Source organism: Vanellus vanellus, assembly GCF_965231255.1.
Source record: "Vanellus vanellus genome assembly, chromosome: 3".
NCBI lineage: Eukaryota > Metazoa > Chordata > Aves > Charadriiformes > Charadriidae > Vanellus > Vanellus vanellus.
In genome coordinates this window covers 1,813,522-1,838,832 of record NC_138907.1, presented here as the reverse complement: position 1 = coordinate 1,838,832, position 25,311 = coordinate 1,813,522, and the positions used below count along the sequence as shown (strand labels likewise).

General features: G+C 51.8%; 1 protein-coding gene across 1 annotated transcript in view; it reads right to left on the bottom strand.

Moving 5' to 3' along the window:
- The window catches only part of PAX1 (paired box 1), a gene marked incomplete at both ends in the record, with an annotated part of 40,365 nt that overhangs the window by 14,194 nt on the left and 860 nt on the right, over positions 1-25,311 (bottom strand). Inside the window, 1 exon segment of the mRNA XM_082480214.1 lies at positions 23,496-23,552. Within this exon segment, the coding sequence (XP_082336340.1) occupies positions 23,496-23,552 (57 nt within the window).

Here is a 25,311-nt window from a genome sequence, read left to right as displayed (position 1 = left end):
AACACAGATGTCATTTGAAATTGGATGTTGTGCGAGACGGATAAGAGTTGCATATCCCCTTGTCCCCAGAAATGGGCATAAAGAGACCCTTTTCTCGCTCTGTACCCTCCCAAGAAAACTTCAGAACAGAGGGACTTGCTGATTATTTTTTTTTTTTTTTTTTTTTGCATAACACACCAATGGGTTTAACGTATATAAATTTGTCTAATCTTATGAGCATCAGTGGGGGGGGGGGGAGGAGGGGGAGGAGCTGGGAGATGAAAGCGCACCTGAGCAGGAGCTGAATGGGACTTGCAGTGAATTCCTCGTGCGGGAAGCCGGGCATCTTCCAGGCAGCCTGCGTGGACCTGGCAGCTCCTTCTTTCCCTTGAACCCGCGCCCGTGATATCGGCTCCTAAAGATTTTAAATAACAAATGAAACATGTTGTAAGTTACATGAATGCTGCTGCTTTCTGGTAGTTTTCCTGGAGCAGCGGGCGTTGGAACGGGAACGTCTGCATCACTGGCTGCCATCGTGGGGATGGGGACCGTGGACCGCAAACAAAGAGCGGCTCCTGCCTGGAATTCCCCCTCTAAATCAAATGCTGCTCCTGTAGGGAAAGGTTATCGGAGTTATTGGACATACGCAACGCCGGAAGAAACAGCAATACAGCCATTTGCTGTTGCCGAATCTAACCCGAATCTAACTCTGCTCTCCATATCGAGATTTATTCGCACGCTGTGTATGGTCCTGTCTTTTGGCGCAAACCTCATTCCCCTCCGCCGATGTTCAATCCTCCTTCCCCAACAAGGATTTTGGGGGGGGGGGGAAATCGGCAGCACCCTGGCCTCGCTGCCCCCCTCGCCATCGGGACTGGCAGCTCCGGGTGGGCAAAGCCAGTCCCGGTTTCCCGGGGCGCGCGCCGAGCGCCGAATCCCACCCTCTTCTCCCCACCCCGAGGAATTCGGCATTGCCATTGCAGAGCGGGGTTCCCCCTCGGGCCGGGACCGGGCGAGCGAGATCCTCATGGACGGCCAGGCCGGTAACTTGGATGAAATGCGAACGAAACAATGTAAGAGGAAAAATGTAAGTACAAATTGTAAAGGCTGCATGCAAACAATGCTTCCTGCTATTAATTCAAAGGCATCAATAGCTGAGCGCTTTCAGGGCACAGTATCTATTCTGTTTTCCATTTATATGCTAGAATTGTGGTAGATGTCAGGAGAATTTAATACACATGATGGAGGCATATGAATAAGCTGGATCCTTTTCTGGGAACAAGTATTCATAAGTCTCCATGTGGTTCCGCATCTACAAAGACATGGGTATTTATTTCACGAGATCTGGACTCCATTTCGGGCAAGAAAAATCCCACTGAAGCCAATGGGGAATCTTTCTGTTCACGTCAACGGATCTCAGCGCCCCAATTCAGGAATGCGCTTAAAACACACGCCTAACTTTAAAGCCAGGCTTAAGTCTCACCGAAGTCCATTAGACGCAAGCGTACGCTTTCGCTGAAAGGTGAGGAATTCGAACGAGCATGATTGACGCGCTTACCTGAATCAAAGCTCGTAAGAAGAGATACTGCGGCCAGAGCGCGCGTCTGAAGTTTCCCAGGTCCGGGTTGTCCGGCCGCGTTACCCGGCCGGCCTCGGGGGGAGATGCTCCTTTTCGCCGCCGGAGGCAGGGCGCGACACGCGTTTGCGCCCGCTGCCACCTCCCCCTTCGCATGGCCAGATCTTCCTCAAAATCCTTCCAGGGGCAATGGTCTGGACCCAGTTATTGTCATATAACTCCTCCTCCCCGTGCGCACGGTATAATTTTGGGTGGGCAGATGCAAGTCCTATGGGAGCCTGGTGGCTTTGCATCCCGACTCGGGTACCAGCCGCCGCCAGTGTTATCACTAGCAAATAACCTCAGCGGGTCAAAAAAATAAAAATGAGATGCCAGCTCGGGTAGGGGGAAGGAGGGGATTCCCTGGGCTGGCTGCAGGGTGGGAAAGAGGGGCCGGGAGAGGAAAGGAGTGGGAAATCCTCTGGAGAGACGGACCTCACCTTGGCCGCTTCTGCCCCGTGTTTATTTTCCCCTCTCTCCAGCCCTCGCTCTGGCTTTGAGCAACCCGCAGCTGAAGGGGTGACCTGCTCCGGGCTCCAGGATTCAACATCTGCAGTGATTAATTTCCTTAGGATTAAGTTCCTCTGGTTTAAAACAACAGATAATGGCTAATAAGGGGAAACATCCCTATCATAAACACTGCTTTGGCATTTACCGTTTGAAATAATTTATATTCTCTGGTCTAGCGGGTTTGTATCACCAGACTTAATGACTGTTTCTGTTTAATTTTCAGATGCTTAATTGCAGTAGAACACTTCAACACCATTAAATTAAAACAAGCTACCAGCTTTTCCTTGCCTATGCTGCTGGCCTGGCTCCAAGTGACATTTAAAGCGATCTCAGATGTTTTATCCCTGCCACACAGGCTGCTCGCTTACGAACCAAAAGTGTAAGGGGGGGCGGGGGGGGGGGGGTGGGTGCGCGTAAAGCCACCAACATGGGAGCATCAAACCCAGCTTCCAGGCAGAAGAGAAGTGGGATGAAGCTTGGTAGCCGCAACTGCTTTCCCTTCTCCGGAAGGGATCCGCGGTACCTGGCCGTGCCCACGGCCCAGGTGCCACCAGGCGAAGGGTTCGGGGCACAGAAGGACCCCAAGAGGGGGAGCAGACCCCGGAGAGGAGCCGCCGGCCCCCAGCCTCGGCAGGACTCCCTCTTTGGCCCAGCACCAGCTCCGCCGGGGCTTCGCTGGGAGAGATCCTGATTTGCTTTATCTCGGGCGCTTTCACATCTTGGAGCGAATTTTCCAATGTGGAAGTACTTTGGGTTTCAGGTACCTATTAAAAAGGAGTAAGAGGAAATGGCGTTCCTCTATAAGTTAATATTCTTCGGTAATGGATGTTTAGAGTTAGTATGTGCCTTTACAACATCATTCATAGGGGTATTGTTTGCTTCTGACAGTTTTTCTTTTAAGATTAATGTGCTTATGAAAACCTCGTGCACGGCTCTATGAGGCAAGCTTGAAATCCATCAGCAATACCATCGCCATGACACAACGCTGGGAGAGCAAAGCAAATGACAAACAGAATCCGGGTTTTCGGAGGCCAGCGCGCGTTGAAGAGAAATGATCTGAGGCGAAATTTGGCCTCTCTCCAGCCACCCTTCCCGTTCTGCTGTTGGCACTACCAGAGACGAGGGAGAGAGTAAAAATACACGCGAGGGAGCGAAATAAAACAAAATTAATTGGGGGGGTGGGGGGGGGGAAATAACTCAAACCTGCTAGCGTTTGGTCTCTTTTTAGCAAACAAGCCTATGGAAAACTCATATAAAGTTTAAAGACTATTTCAGCCAAACACGCTTGTTAGACATGTAAATAATTTCATCAGAGATCAGCGGAAACAATGCAATTAGAGGCGAGTTGCATTTAGCACGTTGGGATTGCATCCAGTTGACGTGCATCCTCGTGAAAATTCAAACATCATGGACCAGACCCTGAGCTACTCTCAACTGCTAAAGCTGTGCTGATTTTTTTTTTTTTTTTCTCTTTTTTTTTTGGGGGTCATGGGGTTTTTTTTTACCGTTTGCTCACCCGACCCTGATTAGACAAGACGAGGGTCTGGCCTCCCTGCTGCAGGAGACGAAGCAGCACGAACACGCTGGGTTAAGTGTTCACATGCTGTAGTTGGACGCCGGGGAGCCGAGAGCCTCCCGAGGAGGTGTGGAACCATCGCTGGTAGGTGATGGTGGCGGCCCCAGGAGGGACCCACGGAAGGAGAGGGTGTCGACGCGCTGCTCCGGGTGGCCAAGTCTTTCCCACAGCCCCCTCACCCCAGACCGTTCAGAGGTTTCGCAGAAAACTGGGTGAAAATGGGTGATATTTGGAGGAGGGGGGGCGAAAAAAAAAAAAAAAAAAGTTAAATGTTACGCTTACTTGGGCCGAGGTGGTCTTGTATTCCCACCGGTGTCCTGGTCATCTGTAGGAAGGAGAACGCTGTCCATGCGCCGGGTGATCTGGGGGCTGTGCGAAGGCAGCACCCCCCGCTCGCCACGCTCACGGCTGGGAGCGACCGAAAAAGCCTTCAAACGACATTTGTGCTGGGTTACCTGATCCCAGCGCCAGGATGAAGGCGAGAACATCCCGGGTTCAGCCTCCCGCACTCCTGTCTCGATCGTTATCTCAAGAGGAGACACAATGCCCTGTTTTTCTTTCTATTACAGCTGCCTGAAGAATAACACTTAAAATTAATTTCATTCTCCCGGGTTCCTTAGCGCAGCAACAAGAAAACAGGGGAGGCGCAGACCTGGCGCTGTGCAGCTTCTCGCAAAGAATCTGCTTTCCTGATGAAAATTTGCGACGCTATATTGAATAAAGCCTCTATTAAACCTGGAAGCGATTCATTTTCCTCGGAAAGGCTGGCAGCTGAGATCGCCTGGGATTGCTTTCCTGTCTCCTCTAGGAGCCTGAGCAGCTCTTTCAGCTTTCCGAGGGAAGGATACCGGTAAGGGCAGGCTGTCCATCCCTCCCTCCCTCCCTCCGTCTTTTTGACCCCTCTTGTTTGGTGCCCACCCACACGCTTCGCCCTCCTCCGACAAACATCAAGAGCAGCCTCAAAAATACTAATTTTCTACGGGAGAGACACAGGGGCTGGGGGAGACCCCGGGCTGTGGCCTCACTCCAAGGAAGGGGCTCCCCCTGAGCAGCCGCGAGGACGTGGGAAAAGCCCCCAGAACTGCTTCTTGTTACTCTGTCCATCGTCGTTTTCATCAGAGCAGGTTCAGACAATCTCCTCACCGTGGGTGCAATCCACGGCCCCACCAAGGAGGCTCCGTGCCAAAGAGCTTGCCCGGATGAGCAAAAGAAGGAAGATGAGCAGAGAACCAGAAGCCCAGGAAGGGTGAGCAAGTCCCCCAGGATCGTTTATTAGAGGAGGAAAAAAGAAAAAAAAAAAAAAAAAAAAAAAAAAAAAAGGAGAGAAAAGAGGGAAAACTGCCTTTCCACCAGCCCTTTTTGTTTCTCCGTGGTCAGCTGTGCCTTGCACAGCACCAACACCGTTGATCCCCAGAGCACAGCACCGACACCATTGTCTCCAGACATGAGTCCCCAGATAACAATTTGATGAAGCTGTAAATGCCCATTTTCCTGGGCTGCTTTCCAGGGCGGATCACTTGCAGGAGGGCTCTGGTTTCTGCTCTTCATCTACTGCTCCGTCACTTCTCGCTGCCGCCGTCGCAATTTCTAGGATGGATGTTTGCAAAGCTGGAGCGGCGCAGGCAGAGGGAGCACGAGGAGATGAGAGCCATCACGTCCACACCTCCAGCTGCTGCCAAAAAGTAACAGCAAGCAAACGCCAATTTGGTAGGAAAGGGTCTCCTGAAGGAGATATCTTTCACCTCTTTGTGACTTCCTCCACAAATACCTCGTCCTTCAACACCATTTTGTTGACAAAATCTCTGTCAACATCCCCCGAACTTCAAACTTGATACCATCTCCGTATCAAGAGGAACCGGTTGCACCAGAAGTGCCGTTGTAAGAGATGTCTGTCTGGAAACCCAGCCTCCTGCCCCCAGCCCTGACGGTGGGGCTTGGCACGTCTTTTGATTCATGGAAGAGCATTTCTCAATTGCGGACATGTGCAAATTCAACCAGCCTGGGTGCAGGGCGGTCACGGTTCTCCGGAGTGGCAGGGGATGTTGAGATGCTCCATGAGGGTACCCGGTTTCTTCGATACGGCAGAGCACAGAGAATAAGCCCACAGCTCTGAAGCTCCTGTGTTGCCATGGAGGTGCTCTGCGTGGCCCCAGGACAGATGCTCAACCTGCCAACAGGTTTCAAAAAGCAGAAGCCAGCAACAAGTTCAAATGCATCCATGAAAAGGAAGAGGTAACAGAAAACTTATCCAGGGAAGAGTAGCCTTTGGTACACCAAACGTGTTGCAATACGCTAAAAAAACCCAACAAAACAGGCTCTGACATGCTCCTTGAGACTGTTCTGGAGAAAAATACCTGCACGCTGCAGCACCTTCGGTTCGTTGGACAGATCTGGGTAGTTTTAAGGGAGTAACGACCCTGACTGTACCTACAGGAGCTTGGGAAAGCCACGGCTGAAAACAGCTATGTGCTAAACATCTGCAGCCTTGCGCTGACCTCAGCGTACGCCACGGCCACGTACGCAAGAAGAAGGGCTTTTGCCCAGCAAAGCATGTCTCTCTGCTGGATCCCAGCCTATTTAGCCCAGTGGTATAGGGGGAAACCTCGCCAACCACCTCCCGACAAGGCGAGAGCGAAAGAGCCATAACCTGGTGCCCAGAGCCAAGAAGGAATTTTAGGAACTGTCAGACCCCAGGTTTCCCACCAAGATTTGCCCAGGAAGCATCTCCAAGGAGCCACAGGTGGCGTAAGAGGGACTTGCTCCCACCCTGCCCGCATCTTGTCGCGGGTAATCACAGCCAGAGCACAGAGTGGAGGCGCCCACGTGTCGAGGGGATCAGCTCACAGTGGCCGAACACCACAGCGAGCCCTTGAGGGACAGGAGCAATGCCAAGGGAAAAGTCCACACGAGCAGGAAAAAAAATAAAATTAAAAAAAAAAAACAAAAAAACAAGAAAAAAGCTGTTCATTTCTGTAAGCCCTCACTCACTCAAAGAGTTGCTGAAAAAAAAGTACATATATTCACATTAAAGCTTTTTTCTTTTTGGCAATGTTACTGGATTTAAGGGGAAATGAAAAAGCAGAGATGAAGGAGGCACCTTTATCTTATCAGCCATCATTTTTAGAAACGCAGGGGTCTGAAAATTGAAAATGGAGATAAAGTTCAGCAGGGTGCAGGGTTTCTCTGGCAAAAATTAGAAACATTTATGGATTGTCAGCACTACCCTCTCATATGTGCATTTTCAGCAAAGCTTTACTTTTTTTAAAATAAGGGGGGTGGGGAGGAATAATTTTCCTCCAAAAATAAATTTCTCAGATAAAAAAAAAAGCTTGGGGCTGGGTGGTTTTTCTTTGGCTTGTTTGTCTGAGGAAAAGTCTTTGGGATGGTTACCAGCTCCGCGAGCCAGGTTGTCTCTCCACACTCGCCTCCGGAGCAGGTTGGGGCACGCCGAGCCAGTTGACAAAATCGACCGGAAACTCTTCTGAACTGGAAAAAGAAGGGATTAAAAAAAAAAAAAAATTTTTTTAGGAAAAAAAAAAAAAAGAATATCATGCAGAAGTGGGCTGAGAGGCTGGCTCGGATCCTGCAGGGCCTGGGGCTGTGCCGGCTCCGGCTCCCTCTAGTGCCGCTCCCGAGAGATGCCGGGCGGGCTCTGGGTACCAGGGGATGCTCTCATCCAGCCTCTCGGAGGAGGAAAACTTTCTTCCCTGGGGGACAGTAAGCAGAGCTCGTCCCAAAGCCCGTGCAGCCCCGATTGCTATCCCCTGCCGGTAACGTGCCCCATCCCTCAAAACTCCGTTTCATCGGCTCATTCGCAAGCCGGTACAACCTGGACTAGACCCGCAGGGCAGCCAGCGCCTTCTCCAGCTCCTCCTGGTGACCCTGAGAAGCAATGTGTGGCATGGCTCTTGTCTGGCACGCAGTCCCTGCCATGAGCTTTCTGTGGCAGTTCCAAGAAAGTGTTAAAAACCGTAGGAAATGAGAGGTCCAAGCCCCGGGTTACGTACCTTATTATATACCCGTGTACTTGCCAACACACACAGAAGTGCCACACGTCAAATATTTACCCAGAGAACCCGATTCGGTTCATCTGCAAGGAGGAGCTGAAATAAATCAGGGGGGCTCACGTGTGCAGCCAATATGAACCCCAACCAACGCCCGCACCCAAACGAACGCGGCTCTGCTGATTTACTTCTACGAGACTCAAACCCAGCACCCAGCAGAAGCAAAACCCGGCTGCTTTGCCCCGCGCCACGTGGCGGCCTCTTCAGTCCCATCAACATCCCCTCCAAGGGAGAACTTTACAGCCACCAAGACCAGCGTCTTGGAGCAAGAGACGGTGTGAGGTACTAAAGTATGAGCCCTCCAGGCCCAGTGAGGCCAGCAAGTCAGAGACCACCCCAGACCCTAAATCTCCTTCCCAGTGAGAAGCAGCCTCAGCCCGCTGTGCCCTGGCTGGTGCTCACACATCGAGTGCTGCCCGAAGCCCAGAGCTCCCAGAAAACGCGGAGCTGCCTTGTTTCGGGGCCAATCTCCCTACACGGTGCCATCCTTACCCTCTCCCTGCACACACCCCGTACAACACAGGTCTCCAGGACAGCAGCTGGCCACAGGTTTAAGCCAGGGATGCCACGCCGAAAGGGAGAGGTTGCCGTCACCGGCCGCCACCACCCTCCCCCCTGCTCCAAAAAGCACTCCCGATCCCTCCGGCTGAGCTTGGGTGGCACCTGCATACACCTGGACAGAAAAGCCCGTGGGCAGAAGACGACCCCAAGATGAGAAACTGTGGGCATCAAGAGAGATCCTCCTGTCGTGGAGGGCAGCCGAGATAAACACAACTGCGTGAGACAAGTGGGGGGGGAAAAAAAAACAAAACAAAAAAAAACAAACAAACCAACCAAAAAACACAGAAGAGCACTGAGGTCTCTCCGGACCATGGGGTGGGGAAGTTGGGCCCGGCGAGGACGCTTCGCCCGCCGGCGATGCCGCAGCAGCACTGTGCAGCTTCGCGGTGTGCCGGGAGATGGCAATCTTCATCTTCCCTCTGCCCGCGCCCGGGAAGGGAGCTGCGGGCCTGCTACTGAAACACGCAGGGAATAAAGCGATTAAACTCAACGGCCTCGCAGATAATGTTTAAGAGGTGTTTCCCTGCGCAGGACTTTTTTTTTTTTTTTTTTTTAAATGAACGGGGATTTATTTTTGTATTTAAAGCAATAACGTGTATTTGCCCTGCAGCACATTATCTCCCTCTATATTCTCGAATAAACTACAGAAAATTAGAGCGTCTCTGTTATCTGTTTGCTATCTGCGGTAGGATTAGAGGCGTCATGAACTAAGCTTTGAATCAACAATGTTTTATTGGTTCATGTCACTAAAGTCTGGTTACGACCGAGCTAAATAAGACATCAACCCTCTCTCCCTCCCTCCCGCAGGCAGCCTGGGCTGAAGCACTGTGGATGCTCGCACGGGCGGCCACGGCTCCTCTTTTTGGGGAAGGGAGGGGAGAAAGGGCATTGGCATCGTGATTTTCAGGATTTCCTCCCTTCCGCAGGGGCCGAAAGAGTGGACGGCGCTTCCCCTCCTGGGGCAGGAGAAGGGGATGGCCGTGACATCTGCCGGGGCCAGGGTGAAAAAGCTTTAGTTTAATCACCGCTTCTCTGTCAAGTTTCTAGAAATAGACTTAAATAACCAAAAAAAAAAAAAAAAAAAAAGCAACCTGGGAACCTGCACCCCACCTTTTAGAGGTTCCCCCATCACTCCAGGTCCCTCTCACCTCCGGAAGCTGGAGAAGAAGGACACGTTCCAGACACAACCACTCTGCAAGTAAACGCTCGAACCACAGCAAAATGAGGGCAAAGAGATGGGGTTTGTGACCTCAATTGGAGATCCCTCTGACCGTTTGCGACGATGGGGACCAGCACGGGTGGGTCTGCCAAAGCCCAGGGCCAGGTGGCAAGTTGGTCTCCTCACCCTGCTCAATTCAGAGCCACCTTTGGCCATTTTTTAAAAAGATGGTGAAAGGGTCATTCATCCCTGGGGGGGGGCGCCCGCCCTGACCTACCTCCAGCAACCACAACTCACGGGCAGGCTCCTTTTCTCCACGTAACAGGCTCATGTTTGGTTTTAAAATGACTATTTCTAACCACCCGGGAACAGGGGAGATGGCCCAAAATGGGCAGCTAGGTCTAAGGCCAGAGTGAGTATCTCCGGCACCACTGGTGCTGCACAGACCTCGTGGTCCAGGAGGAGGGAAGCGCTAAAGCTCCCTTGCTCTGCTCTCCTCAGTTTCCCAGAAGAAAAGAAACGCGAAGGTTTGATTTAACCGTTTTCACCTCCAGCCATCGAGTTGACTTCTCTCCCGGAAAGAGAAACGGGCAAAAAGCCTTTTAACGGGCAAAGCAAAATGGCAAATAAGAAGTCGACTGCCATGGATTTTCCCAGAATTGCAAATATAAGTCGTATCTTCCTCACCTGGATGGCAGGGAGAAAGGGGACATTTATTCCCAAAACTCTGGTCCCAAACACGTTGCTGTCATTCTCCTTTCCTCCTTCCTACTTTTTTTTTTTTTTTTTCTCCTTTGAATTGTATAAATGTTGTTCCATCACCCCATAAGACACCTGGAGAACAAAGTCAATTGAGGGGTGACAATCTTGCACAAGAAGCACGGGATTAGTGTCTGGATTTGTGCTCGGTGCGTCACACTATATAGTGAGTTTTACTTCGCGTTAAATAACCTTTGGTTCTGTGCACATAAGAAATGCAGTCGGGCCGTTTCCTCAATAAGATGTCCTTACTTCGTTTTTCTATTACTGTTATCAGAGAGGATCAAAACAGACAGATGCATTTACTGTTTTCCATCAAAAGATAATAAAAAGAAACAGTTTATAAAATCAGATTATATGAAAAATTGCCTAATGATTATAATTTCTAAACCCATTGCTGAATAATGATGTATTCAAGAGTTGTCATCGAATGATGAAAGAAACCTAATATGAAAGATTTTCTCTATGAAGAATGACTACAGATGAATTGCACAGAGATACAATCCTCTGATAAAGGACAATAAGAGCCTCTAGAACACTTAATAATAGACTACTCAGGATGAATTGAGTATTGCAATAAAAGCCCATAAATTAAAAAGTTTCAAAATGATTTCTGATAAAAGACATGCCAAGGTGAAATAAAAAAAAAAAAAAAATCCTTGAAATCAACAGATATATTGGCTACGGCACATTAGGTAATAGAAAATGCACTCTATAAACTCCAAATAATTGATTTTAAAGAGAACGCTATCACACCTTATACACGGCAAGCTTTTCCCTGGAAAATCTTTTATGTGAGTCAAATCAGGGTGAGGGCGTACGTGCGGTGGCTGCCTGGGGGGGGGCAGGGGGGTCAGCCGCTCCCGTGGGTGGGAGAGGATGCATCGCTGCTGTGCCCCAGCCCAAGCCGGGAGCTCCAGGTCCCCGCGAAGAAGAGCCTAGGGGTGAAGGTTAGATCTGCAAGCGAGGAGAGAAATCGGGGTTTAGGCATCAAACACTCCCTTCTCAACCCGGGGCCCCCGACACCGCTCTAACCTACCCTCAAATCACTGAAACCCATTAGGCTTCGTTGGCTCTTAACATTGAAGAGCTTCCCCGCTCCCTAAATCTTTCCAGGACCATCTCTGGCATCAGCTGGGCATGGCAGTGCCGGGATGCTCCCAGGCCATGGTGTGCCTCAGCACTGGGGGGGGGAAGAGGGGAACCAAACACAGGCGCATCCAAGACCCCATCCTGGCGACGGACCCTCCTGGCTGTGATAACTGCAGAAAGGCCGGTGCCGGGCAAGGAGGCAGAGCTGGGACAACCACGCTCTTCGGTCGTGGAGGCAAAAAAAACCAAAACCAACAACAAAAACCAACCCAAATTATAGGGTTGAAGATTTACCCTTCCTTTGGGCATCTCCAGCCAGGCTGATGGGCTGACCCCAGCACGGCGCATCCGGATGCACCCAGCCGCAACCTGGCTCGCGGGCCGGGCTCAGGGCCGGTGGGCTTGCTAGGAAGAAGGTAGAAAATGTTTTTTACGGTGTTGGACGTGGTCTGTAATGCAGACGGCGGTATTTAAAATAGCCCCGCTCACTTGCCGTTGCACGGGGAAGCGAGATGATTTATTATAAGCTGTGCCAGCATATATTATTCATGTTGGAAGCACGGAAAGGTCTTTGATATGTATCTGAAAAAGCTTCAAATCCATAAAAGAGATAAACTTGTATGAATAGTGTCACCCAGAGTAGAGATGAAACTCTCAGACACATCTTCATATCGCATAACGTAGCGTAGGACTACTATACTTATACAATCTGTGCATTAATTTCACTTAGAAGAGAAATTCATTAGCATATCTCTACAGAGGGAGAGCTGACCCAGCCAGGGCTTTCCAGGCACGTTATTAAGCCTTTGTTCGCTTTTGATGCGCACCGCAGCACCGCGTCGGTGTGCACTCCCTGGTAGCCTTGCTTACTGCAAAATTCCCCGTCAAACCCACCGGTTTTGGCTCAAAAACCCACAACGGTCCGCCCCCAAATCTCACGTCATTTAGGCAGCGAGTGAGGGAATGACGGGATCTGTCAAGGATCCCCTCTCTCCAGACGGAGTCGTTACATCCCCACAGGTCTCCTGCCAGCACTGGGATTAGACTGTGACTAATTACGGCTTTATTTCCTTTAATAAAGAGACACCCAAGCGTTCAGCACGATTGTGGCAGAAAACAATAATCATAAAGTCTCCCACTAAATGTCTGCAATTAGAGCATTCACTATTAATCGTGCTAATTAACCTCGCGCACAGAGCAGCTGGTGGAGCGGGCGCAGGGAGAAGCGGCTCCGGGGAGTTTCCCCAACCGGAGGCGGCACAGCGCGCCGGGGCCAGGGGCGTCACGGAGCAAAGCCCCCTGAAGCATCCTGCTGCCACACCGGACCCTCCCAGTCCACGGAGCGCAACGGCAGCGCCTTCCCCACGTCGCAGAAGTATAAAGTCGGGGAGGTGCATTTTGATGCTTACGGTGGCCAGGTGATTTCGCTGTCACTGGTTGCACGGGGAAAACTATCGCCTGCCTACGGCCGTGAGCTTAAAAGTACTTATTTGTGGAAACAGGCCTGCGATGCCTGAAAACAGGCTGGAATCCTCACGGAAACCGAGCGCCAAAGAAAGCGGGGCAGGGCAGCACAGCTCCATCCAGCACCCCCTCCCCCCGTCAGACACCCTACAGCTTCAGCTCTCCCTTACTAGCTTGGCTGTTGTTTCAATTTTGGTTTGCTTGGTTTTTCTTTTTTTTTTTTTTTTTTTTTTTTTTTTTTAAGTTTCTTTCAAATTATTTGTATTTTTAACTTACTGAACTCCGGGAAAATCCTTTAGCTTTCCTGTAGGCTCTCCGATTCTCACAGCTCGTTCCCAGGGCGCACAGCACAATAAAAAGAAGACAAACGAAGATGGGGGAGACCAAAAGCCCGAGCATCTCTCTCAGTAAAGCAGCCATTGTGCTTCGAGCGAGAGCACAGCCCTCTTTCATCCGGCAGCCAGGGTCCGAATTAGAGGAGAAGGAAACCTTTCCTAATTTTTCCTGTCTCCAGAAGAATCTAGCTTTATGGCACCTCGTTACTGCTCCTGCACAAAACTGCTGCCAAAACCCACCACACCGAGTTGTAGGCAGGCAGCAGGAAAACACAGAAAGCGAACAAGAAAGCCCATCACGCTTTCATCCCAAACTTTCTGCCCTTGATGCACTACCAGCTTTAATTCGCTCACAGCGCGCAGCCACAGGATTTCCTCCAGCCAAAAGCTTTTAAATCCAGGGGCGGGTGCGACGCAGACACCCTCACGCTCCCCAGCCCGTGGGGAAAGGCACTCGGCAAACAGTGCTGGGCACAGATTTCAGCTTTCCAGCCTGCACCCACTCCGCCACGGCCCTCCCGAGCCCCTGGTGGGCAGAGGGGCTGTCCTGACCCTCCAGCTTCGGACCGACCTCGAAGCCATTTCTGGGGAGAGGTTCGGGCCCTTTCTGCTTGGCTTTGTCAGCCAGAATATTCATATTTTCCCGTCTGTGCCCTATTTTAAAGCCCTTTCTCTCCCTTCCTTCCTTTTTGACAGCAAATGTGGATGCTTTTGTTCCCGTTCTTTCTCTGGCCCTGATCCTGTGGAAAAAAAAAAAAATGCCACAGCATCTGAAGTGGGTAAAATCCTGGCTCCCTTGAAACCAAGAGTAAAACACCCATTCATTCCCCTCCGCCGTGGCGCTCACCCCGTGACTTCAATGGGACAAACTCACAGGGCATAAAGTTGTTTGTTGTCCCTTAAATGGCTCCATTGTCAATTGTTGGGGCTCTTTCCCGAGCTCTAAATCTTCCTTTAGCTCTGCTCTCCGCCTGTCCGAGGGCCCTGAGAGGAGAGACACCCTCCGAACACAGCCAGCGCCTTCTTCGCAGCGTCCTGCTGATGCTCTCAGCAAGAAGATATTTATTTTCCCAACTACATTTTCTGCCCTGGCCGCGAGGGCCATATAAAGGTCTCCCTCCCTTTATTAACGGTTCTGTGTCGCAGCAGTAACGTGTAACTTCATTTTTTTTCCCCACCCTGAAGAATAAGGAGCCTATTTCAGCAGCTCGGTGACTCCTTACCTGCTCCCCCCCCCACCCCCCCCCGAAGCAAGGCGGGCTGGCAGGGAATTGCTCTGCCCCTCGGGCCCTGAAACAGGCAGAGCTGAGCTTTACAGGGCCAAATCCTGTTGACTGGAAGGGGCTAAGGAGAAAGAGCTTTTCCTAAGAACACACGTAGTTGGCTACATTAGGCACGGTTCCTCTCCAGAGCCTCGTGCCTGCCGAAATCAGAGCCGAAAGGCCCCCGTCCTTCAGACATCAGCTTGCTTTCAAGAGTGTGGCACTCGTGATTACTGCAAGAAGGGGGAAAGGAAAATATCTCGGGTCGGCTGGGGTGATCCAGGCAGGCTTTTCTGGGAAATGCCCGAATCCGATTCACTCGGAGGGACTCGGGAATCCGGTAGAGGAGTTGGGAGTAGAGCCGCAGGGGAGCGCAGCCCGCATCCAGCACCGCACGCTCTGTCCCTCCGCTGAATGACATTGGGCTGTGCTCAGAAGGTATTTGGAGAGAATTCGGGGGGGGTGGGGGTTGGAGGGGTGTTAAAATCCCCATTGTTGGGCGGCTGCAGCTGCCGCAGCTGCCGGGGAGGAGATGCGGGGAGCGGCCACACGGTGTCAGCGGAGATCGCTGCATCGCCGGCCCCGCACCGGCTGCTGGCCCAGCCCGAGGGGCAACCGTCGGCGGGGGCGAGAGGGGGCCCGCTTTGTTTCCGCCCTCCCCAGGAGCATCCCGTCCCGACCTCCCGCCTCTTCTCTCGGCGGTCCCTTTGGCTCCGCCGCCGCCGGGGTCCCACCGCTGCCCTGCCTTTCGCCGGTGGGCGGGGGAGGATGCTTCGGGCAGCTTCAGCCCAGGCAGCCCTCAAACAGAAAGGGTAAGGGACCAGCGAGGCTGTCCCGGGCACACAGAGGTGGCCAACCCCCTGCCTGTGCCACGGAGAGGGGCCAGCTGGCCCCGACTCAAGTGACAAGCGCGTCACAATGCGCTGATAACCAGAGAAAAGGCAATGCTGGCAGAGGTTATTCCCACCACCACCACCTTCCCCTTTTCGTGCCCACTTCTTTCCATTCATTCCTCCTCTTCCGTACTTCTCATTCCATCCCTCTTGCGCTGCCAGCGTCCCCAGCCCTGGCCTTCCTTCCACGCAGCAGAAGGCTCCTTAGCGTGGGGACGCAGCCCATGCGGCTGTTTACTCGCTGGGCAGTCTTACTTCGGTGCTTATATTTTAATTCTTGGGTACTTACATTTCAAGCTGGCTGGTCAGTTAGATTATCCAGCCTGTTTTAATGGTGCCATACCAGCGCGGTGAGTGCTAAAGGTGTAGCGCTCTGTTTATATCGTTACTGATTTGCTCCAGGACTGGGTGGAAATACACAGTTGAAATAACTTCCTGACGCTTACCCTTGCCAACAGCACGTTGAGAAACCATGAGACACTACCAAACAGACAGAACTTTTAAAGCAAAGCGTTGCTTTTTTACACTGGCTTTATTCTGGCACCACCAAGGCAGCGTTAAGAGGAAAGGTCAAATGGTGCAGTGATACTTTTTTCTAGGCAGAAGAGACTACACAGCTGGCAACGTGGGTTTCGGCGGATGTTTTCCTTAAATGACATTCGTAGTAGCACTGAGCATTGACCGACACAAGCACGGACTCAAAGCAGCCCACAAGATCACTCTCCCGATGCGTACGGAAGCGCAGGCAGGGCAATGCCGACACCCGAAAATTCATACCCAGCTCGACCCCTGGCTGTGCTGTCGGCATGGTCTGACTCCCACGGACCAGCACGCTCACCGCGGCAGGTCAGGCTGTCACAGTGTGGTTTGGCTCCCGTGGTCCCACACCCTCACCGAGGTGGGTCACGCTCACCACTGAGCGCTGGGAACATCCATCTCGGCCAAGGAGACAGTCTTGCTCACGCCAGCAAGGGATTTCCCCTTGGCAGCAAGAAAGGGCTCCTCCCCAGGCTTCTGCTTTGTAACCCGCATCCGAAAAAATCAGCCCCGCGTACGTCCCTGACTTGCTGAAACAAACAGAGACGTTCCTGGTACGCGGAGAGAGGGGGGCTGAGCGCTGACCCACGTGAGCTCCTGGACTGCCTGTGCTTTCACACCTTCACCCCTGACAAGACACCTAATCCTGCACTGGCTTCCAGTGAGCGGTGACAGCCAGGTACCCCCCCTCTGCTGCCAGGGGGAGACGTTCAGAGGAGCCCCGCGCCAGCCGAGGCCACACAGCGGCTGCCTTTTCCATGCCTCTCGTGTCCAAAAAAAGTAATAGAAAGTCCTGAAAAATAATGAGTTCTGCTTCAAACGTAACACAGTTTTTAAAATGCAGTAGGTTTCTCTACGCTCATCTTCAGGCGTCCATGCCCTTTGAACGCACCTACTTCAGTTTTTCCACTACAGGCAGCAGCGCCGGCGATTTTTCTCCCCCTTAAAACCAGAGCAGAGATGGCACAAGAACGCAACAACAAGAATCCAACAAAATGGGGCTCTAAAACGAGATGTGTATTGCGAGGTTTCCAATAAAAGGGATCAATAACCCCCAAGGATGATTTTATGGCCTTCTGGAATATGAAACTGGTTCAGCTGGGGCATCTGAACAGACCCTTTGCAATCATAGAGAGACAATTACTAAGAACAATTTCAGAGATTAAGTAAAGGCAGTCGCTCCCTTTGGCCAGAACCACACCACCCCCAGCGCAGCGAGGTCCCAGTTCACAGCTGGGTTCCCAAGTATTAACAAATATAAAAGCCATTAAAGCAAACACAGTGACAAACGACAATCAGCAGCATAACCCTACGCTTTGCTGCGCCGAAGCAGCACACTTTTACACCAGGTAGGAGCGTTTTGTGAACTTTTCTTGCAAGTTTGGGGTTTTCCTTCCATCCAAACTTCCCTTTCCCTGCCAGCTGCCTCCCCCTGCGCTCTGGTCGGGTTTTTTTTTTTTTTGGGGGGGGGGGGGGGGGGGGGGGGGGGGGAGTCTGGTACGGGCCAAAACACTGTTTTCCTGCAAAAAGGACCTGAGCTGCTCCATGGAGGAGTGAAACGCTGAGATTTCAGCCCACCCTTCGTCAGCCTGGGAGATGGCAGGGCGCTAAAGGGCACTAAAAGAGCACTGGCCACAAAACGCGCCCCGTCGCGGACTCCATCAGCCGTTCCCCTGATTACTGCTGTGCTAACCGTCCTCCGGGGAACTCCCTTACAAACCGAGACCCCTCGCACGACCGCTAAACATGGAGATGGGCTGTGCCAGCACGTCCCTCCCGGCCGTGTTGTTGCTGGCTGCTCTGAGCAGCGTTTTAAGCGGATGGCTGCGAACGCAGGTGGGTTAGAGGGGATGGGAGAGCATGGCACTGCAGGGCCCAGGGGAGTCGCATGGGGCAGCGGCTCCGTGCCGCTGGGGGGTTCCCACCTAAGGGCAAGGTGAAGGCGATGAGGTCGCTTCGAAACGTTCGCTAGAGACCGAAAGAAAAAAGATCTATCTTTCCAGAACAAAGAGCAGATGTTTTGTAGAAAACCAATCCTGTTTCAACAAATATATATATATACACATATATATATATACATATATATACATATACATACACATTGGTTGGAAAAGTTGCCTCTGCTCAAAACGTCAGTGGGCTAAATTGGAATTCCACCTTGGGACAGACGAGCGGTCGGGATGGTGTGAAACACCGCGAAGGGAGACGAGTGGAAAACCGGGCTGAGCCACAGCAGAATAACCTTTTGGTGAATCCACTGGGACTCTCTTCTCTCCGGCACCCGCATAAACACACTTCACGTAACGCTGTTCTCGGCCGGAAGATTATCGGTGCCCTCGCGCAGGCATAAAGAGGAGGTCAGCTCCACGACGAGACGCCTCGAACAAACGGCGTGCCGAACCCTAACCCCCGCCGGCACAGCGCGCCCAGGAGCGCCGAACGCAGGTCGGCACCGCTCCCGCTGCCACCGGTAAGCTTCAACGCAAAAGTTACAGCTCTGGCTTACTACTGAGCGGGACCAGCGGGAAAACATTCCCCCCGGTGAGCGTGAAAACAAACGCACCCCTACAAGGCGGGCTGGTGTGATAGGAGTTAATTTACTGTGGCCATTTCGCTCCAAATCAAAATTGTTATAGCACTACAAAAGCAACACCCGGAACATATACCTGTTTATAGGGGGCAAGAATTAAATCAAAGTGCGCTGCCTTCGCCTTGCAGAGAGCTGTTGAGCTGCTGGAATTAAAGCCGAACAATCTCCCAGACAATAAAACAGTATCTTTGGTTATTAAGGAAGAATATAGCTTTATAAAGCCTATATTGTACGACAGGGCACCAGGGCTAGGAGACGGTCAGAGTTGAAGGCAGGAGATTCATGCCACGGACCGCACATAGCTACCGACAGAACAGCTACGCACCTACTAGAAGGAAAATTTAAAGTGTGCAGTAATTAATAGACGGCAGGACTACTGTTGGCTTCCTCTGTCTAAACGAGCGAGTTCCTGGTCGCGTACCATCCATCCTCTTCCTCCCACCCCCACCCCTTTTCCCAGCAGCGGGAATTTACGGGGAACGCGTCGAAGCGCGTTTCAGAGTAATATGACTGGAGAGCCGCATTCAGATCAGCGTGTTGTAACGCGTCTGACAACATTATATTCTGATCCAGCTCTTCACCTAACCTTCAATTTATTTCTAAGCCCCTGTGTTTATTTAACCGAATCTGTCTTCCGCCGTTTGGAGCAGTAGCACTCAACCTTTAAACAGCCCAAGAGCCACTTCAGCCTCGAACAGATGCAGAGAGCTCCCGAGTCAGGGAGTCACAAAAGAGCCCGGCGCATTGTGCCGTGGGCGCCGAGGTGCACCCAGCCCCGTATTATTCATCTCGCCAGCACCTCGGCAGGGGTTGGGAGCCGCGCGGCTTCGCTCGGCGCTGGGGAAGGGGGTGGGTGTTTCAAGGCTGGTCCACGCCAGCCGAGCGGCGTGCGGGGGGTTCGGGTGGGCTCCAGGGCGGCGGGGGTGCAGGACCTCTGCAGCTGGAGGGCTGTAAGAGGGGGGAGGGCGTTGATGCAGTGCCGCGGAGCCAACCCTTAGCGTTTCCAGCACACTAACCCATCCTTTGCACGATTACAGCTCCAGTCCCACCAAGGCACGCGCAGGAGTGACCGCCAGCACCAACCCACCAGCAGCTCTCGCAGAGGCGAGTCACAGTATCGCCACCACCTCCCCTCTGACACCAGAGATGGTTACCGCTTGCTCAATTTTTTGGTGAGCATCGCCGCATCCTTGCGGATCCTTTCCCCAAGCCTCTCCGACTGTGCCCAACACTCCCCCAACTACAAGAGGAACCAGGGCCACACACCGGACTGGTCCCAGCTGATGCCACAGCCTCACCAACGCCTCGAGAGCCGGCGGTTCCCCCACCCCACCGAGGCAGCCGGCACCTCCCCGGGCACGCAGCCCACCAGCGGCTACACCCTCCGCAGCCACAGCGCCAGCACGAAGGCCAAACCCTGCAGGATTTCAGTCATCTGCTGCCACGTTCCCCAAGAGCACGGAGTCACCAAGAGGTCCCAGAAAGCTGGGGAACTCTCCCCAGGTGCCTTCGGACACTGGGATCAGCCCTTCCTTTGTAGGGGCCGGAGAGGGGACAGGAAAACTTTGGTTGTGACAGACTCATCCGCCCGCTCGTCACCCAGAGAACAAAACCCCAGTGATTTCCTATTGCTTTGTCTTTCAGTTCAGCAGAGTTTTGTGCCGGCTTTGGGTTCACCGCATATCGTTGAGAAACGTAAGGCAATTTATAGGGAGGGAAAAAAAAAAAAAAAAACCAACAACAACAAACCACAACAAAAAACCCACAAACCTTGGCTTGCTTTTCTGTTTACTGTTCCCAAGCATAATGAAAATGTTAAAATGCTAAGTCACTTGACACCTGCCACCCCAGTAATGCACTTGCTTTACTTTTTTTGTGGTCACAAGAGTTGGTGAATATGTTTAGAGCTCTTCAATTCACTTAAGTCGAGAAAGACATGCTGCATATTCAATGAAATGCCACAGTTGTGACATGTTCCGTATCCTCTGCTGTGTTAAGTCTCTTCATTTATTCTTTTACAGACAGTCACAGAATTTATTCTGTTATGAATAAAATTATCTCTGATGTCCTTCAGAAAATAATGTAGGGCTTTTGACTGAATGCTGGAAGTTCAAGGAAAATATTCCAGGTGTCCAGGACATGAAGAACAAGTCATTGAACCTCTTTCATTGAGCTGTCATCTCTTCCTCCAGCTTGCCTGCTGCACCCCTGGCTCCAGACAGGCTTCTGCCTTAGTGAATAATGATTAACAGCACCGAAGCCTTTAGTCTGCTGAACGCCAACCCACACGCCCTGGAGTGATGTGGGCAGCCGCTTAAAAAAAAAAATAAATAAAAAATAAACAAACAAACTAACGCCTGTGGCCCAAATTCTCCTCTGGTACCGCCGAAGCAATTCGCCCGGTGAAACCACAGGGATTTATAAGGACAAAGAAAGCGTTACTGTTTGTTACCCCACTGCACGCGACGGATAATGTTTTGCCCCAAACTAGCGCTTCGGGTTGAGCTCATTTCTTCTAAATCTTTTCAAGCCGCAGCTTGAGCTTCCTGGCCCCGGGTGGCAGCGGGGCCGCCTTGCGGCTTCACCCAACGCACCCCTCACCTGCAGCTTTGGGGTCGCTTTTAGTGCCGGCGCAAGATGAAGAACGCCAGGCACCAGGGGCGAGGGAGGCATCCCAAACGCCTGGGAAGAGGAGGGAGCGGGATAGCGAGAGGAAGGCCACCAGCTTGGCACATGGCGCTGGTTGCTGCTCAGTTGGGCTGGTGGGGCACATCAGGCAAGCAATCTCCTCCTGGGGAGGAGAAGCCATAGCTCCCGGGGAGGTACCTACCCAGGGAGACAGGAACGGGATGGGAAGCAAACAGCCGGGGTACCCGAGGGTTATAGCCCCCGAGCTGCCAGCGTGGGCGCCCAAAACGTGGGCGTTGCAAAGGGGAGGAGGCCAAGCGTGGGCAGTGGTGCTTCAGCCAGCAGCTCTCAGCCCTGCAGGGATGAGCAGGAGCGAGTGAGGGCAAGTCTTGACTGCTGACTCCGGAGAGGGCGAGGGGAGTAGTGCCTTTCCTTGGGTTTCTTGGGGTTCGGGATTTTTTTAAGACCCTGATCCTGTGTATGAGTTCGGTGACAGCCAGGAGGGTAGAGAACCCTCCCAAAGGAGCACCTTCGCCCCTTGAGGCTGTCCCCACTAGGGATGCGCGGGATGAAACAGTGCCTGAACATCTTTAAGCTGGGACCAGCTTTATAACCAAGAAAAGCAACACTTTCAACTACATTTACCCCCATCTCTACAGACTTCCCTCCGCTCACAGCTTCAGGTGAAGCCACCAGCAGCTCCAGCCTCCTGGAAGTCAGAAGAAGAACGGCTGGAGAAATGGGAACCGGAGAGACTGATTTTCGGTCTTGGGCTTTAGAAACAAACACTGACCTTTTTATTTTTTTTTATTTTTTTTTTTTTTTTTGCTACTGCCTGAAGCGTCCCCTTCCCCAGAGAGCCGCTGCTTTACACACTTGAAACCAATGTGCTTTGCTACCTGAGGTCGCGAGTCCTGCGGTGCTTCCAGTTATTTAACGTGATCATGTACTCCTGTCTTTTGCAAAAATCTGAGCAAAAGCAGACCAAGTGAAAGTTGATCGTTGGATTAATTTGGAATACGCATACGTAGAGGCTCTCCAAACAGCAGAATAAAGATGGGGATATGGACTCATTTCTCCGTGCCTCACAATGTAATTTTTTTCCTCTATTGTCAGCATCATTGCTGATCCTGAAATTATAGTGTCTGAGGAGTTATTCAACAGGAGATGTTCGACATGAAAAAGAGTCTCAGAAAATAACTGCGACGAGAACATTTAAATAAACCCAGAGATTACAGAGGCAAAATACAAAAATGACTCCAAGAAGGCTCATTTGGTTTCATTCCACTACATTTGAGTGTTATCTGAGAGTGGGAGGAAAAAAAAAAAAAAATAAAATAAAATCCCAAATTGGTTAGGTACGATGAGAAAAAGCCCAGGCATCTCTCTACCTACATCACAGCCTATTAATTACCCTCAGATTATAATGTGGGTCAGGCATTCGGCATTCAACTAAACCGCTAGTCAAAAGCTTTATCAGCTTGCCTGCATCTCCGCTCCATGGAAGAGCTTGGCTTTTGTGGAGGACTAGAGTAGAATTGCTCTTGTATAGCTCACAGAGAGGTGTTGGGGTTTTGTTGTTGGTTGGGTTTTTTTTTTTTTCCCTCCCCCCTTTTTCAGTTAATCTCCTCATTTTTACCGCCTGCCTGCTGCTTTTCTTCGCACGCTTAGGGGTAGAAGCGGGACGTAATTCCCAGTTTCCCCCTACACCCCCAAATATCTGCCGCAAACAGACTCGGGAAGCCCTGGAGACGAAGCCAGGCTTGCCAATGCTGCTCTCCTCCCAGCAAAGCCAAGCAACCAGCACCACCACTCCCCCCCCGCCCAGCGACCAGCATTTTAAAGGTACCCAATTTTCTGAGGAACCCCTAAACCAAAATCTCCAGCCCGGCTGATTTCTACCCAGCAGCAGTTTCGCTGCTCTCTGCCTCTCGCTTGAATCAGAGTTTTTGAGGCTGGAGAATACCCTTCCAGTCTGCCATGGGGAAGGAAATCAGAACGCTGCCCTCGGTGGGAATAATATTTTGTGATAAGTAAATCTTTTCGGTTCACTTCCAATGATTTTATTTTTTTTTTTTAAAACATCAGGCTTTTATCTTAAAAAAGAATCAACATTTCTCTGCCTTTGAAGAGCAGAACCCTCCTGATATTCATTACTTGACTCAGCTGTTCACGCAGGTCTTTTCCTTTGATGAAAAACTTTGGTTTACAGATAGTATTTAGCATTCTGATTAGTACATAATGTGACCTACTATTGGAATAAATGGGGGGTGTAGCACTATCTCATAAGCAAGAGAGTTGACTTAGTTGTACTAAGAGGAAAGACAACCCCGTACCCTTGAGAACCGTTATCTAACATAACTACTTATTTAAAGGGGGGGGGGGGGGAGAGGGGGACACCAACAAAAATGGGCACATTCTCCTTCCCGTCTTGCTTCAAAGAAAAGGAGGATCACATCACAACTGATCACCTGCCGGCCAGGGGCTTGTCCTACTACCACCTGGGCTTGGAGCTCCAGATACTTGTCCTGGTGGACAACAGGATGACCATGAGTCAGCAATGTGCCCTTGTGGCCAAGAAGGCCAATGGCATCCTGGGGTGCATCAAGAAGAGTGTGGCCAGCAGGTCAAGGGAGGTCATCCTCCCCCTCTGCTCTGCCCCGGGGAGGCCACATCTGGAGCACTGTGTCCAGTTCTGGGCTCCCCAGCTCAAGAAGGAGAGGGAGCTGCTGGAGAGGGTGCAGCATGGGGCTACCAAGATGATTAGGGGACTGGAACACCTCTCTTATGAAGAAAGACTGAGGGAATTGGGTCTCTAGTCTGGAAAAAAAACGGTTGAGGGGGGACCTGATCCATGCTTACAAATACTTAAAGGGTGGGTGCCAGGAGGATGGGGCCAGGCTCTTTTCGGTGGTGCCCAGTGACAGGACAAGAGGTAACGGGCGCAAACTTGAGTATAAGAAGTTCCACCTAAACATGAGGAGGAACTTCTTTACCTTGAGGGTGGCAGAGCACTGGCACAGGCTGCCCAGGGAGGTGGTGGAGTCTCCATCTCTGGAGACATTCCAAACCCGCCTGGACATGTTCCTGTGCAACCTGCTCTAAGGTGTCCCTGCTCTGGCAGGGGGGTTGGACTAGATGATCTCCAGAGGTCCCTTCCAACCCTATGATTCTATGATACTTAAGTCTTAGGAGGGGGAAAAAACCAAACCAAAACAAAAACCACACAAATCAATAAAGGCATCTCTACAGCAAGAAAAGTCAGAGTTGCACCAGGGAGAAGTACCAGTCCACGTATTTTTTAATTATTACTGTGGCAAGGCTACATCTAGCAATAGCTATAACGATACTATTAGTTTCAATGCATATATAAGCAGCAACCGCACAGCAGCCTAAGCCCGAGCATCCAGAAGAAGCAGCACAAGTTCACCACACCACTCACAACTCCGGCAGCTCGATGTTGGCAGTTCCCCCCCCCCCCCCAAAACATGACCCCACAGACCCAGGCAGCCCTGCCGAGCAGGCAGGGGAAACGCTAGTGCCTTGTTAGCCAGTTTTTAGCAGGAAAACAGACTCAGCCTAAGGTGACTTTGGTGCAAAAGCTCCCCAGGGTTGCTTTACACCCACAAGGAAGCATTTCGGGGGGGGGGGGGGGGGGAGCGCTACAAAATATTTACCCGCAGAGATCAAGAACACCAAATGCTCTCCCTGGCCCCCACCTCACCGAGCCACCCTAGCTACTGGGACATCCTCCTGGAAGGGAGCAGCAAATATCTGGGATTACACATTAGCCAGAGCAGCCGCACCAAGGTCCCCAGTAATAGGAACGGTTAACGAGACAGAAGGGGGGGAAAAAAAAAAGCAGCCAGTCACACTGTTAATGTGTAACATCCGTGCCACCTTTACCTTGCCCGCGTTTGGATGTCAGCATCTGCCAGAAACCCCAGAGAGAGAGCAGCCTAGGCAGCAAGCCCTCAGGCAGGGCTTATGTACCTCTCGGGGGTGGGTGGGTGGGCAGAGGACAGGGCAGGTGGGGAGCCTCGTTTGGCACCTGGCCGTGCCCTGCATGCCGGGGCGACCCTTCCCCTGGGCTCAGGAGGGACCCTGATGAGGAAAACCTGGTGAAGTTTGCTCTCAGGAGAGGTCCCTTGGATGCTCTGCTCAAGATGGTCCTGATTGTGCAAGCTGCTGCCGGGGCTGCCGTAGAGCATGGAGCCTCCTCTCTCCCTCTTCCCCCTATTTGCAGACCCTTCTGCCCCCCATCCCCTCCCCAGGTCAGCTTTCCTA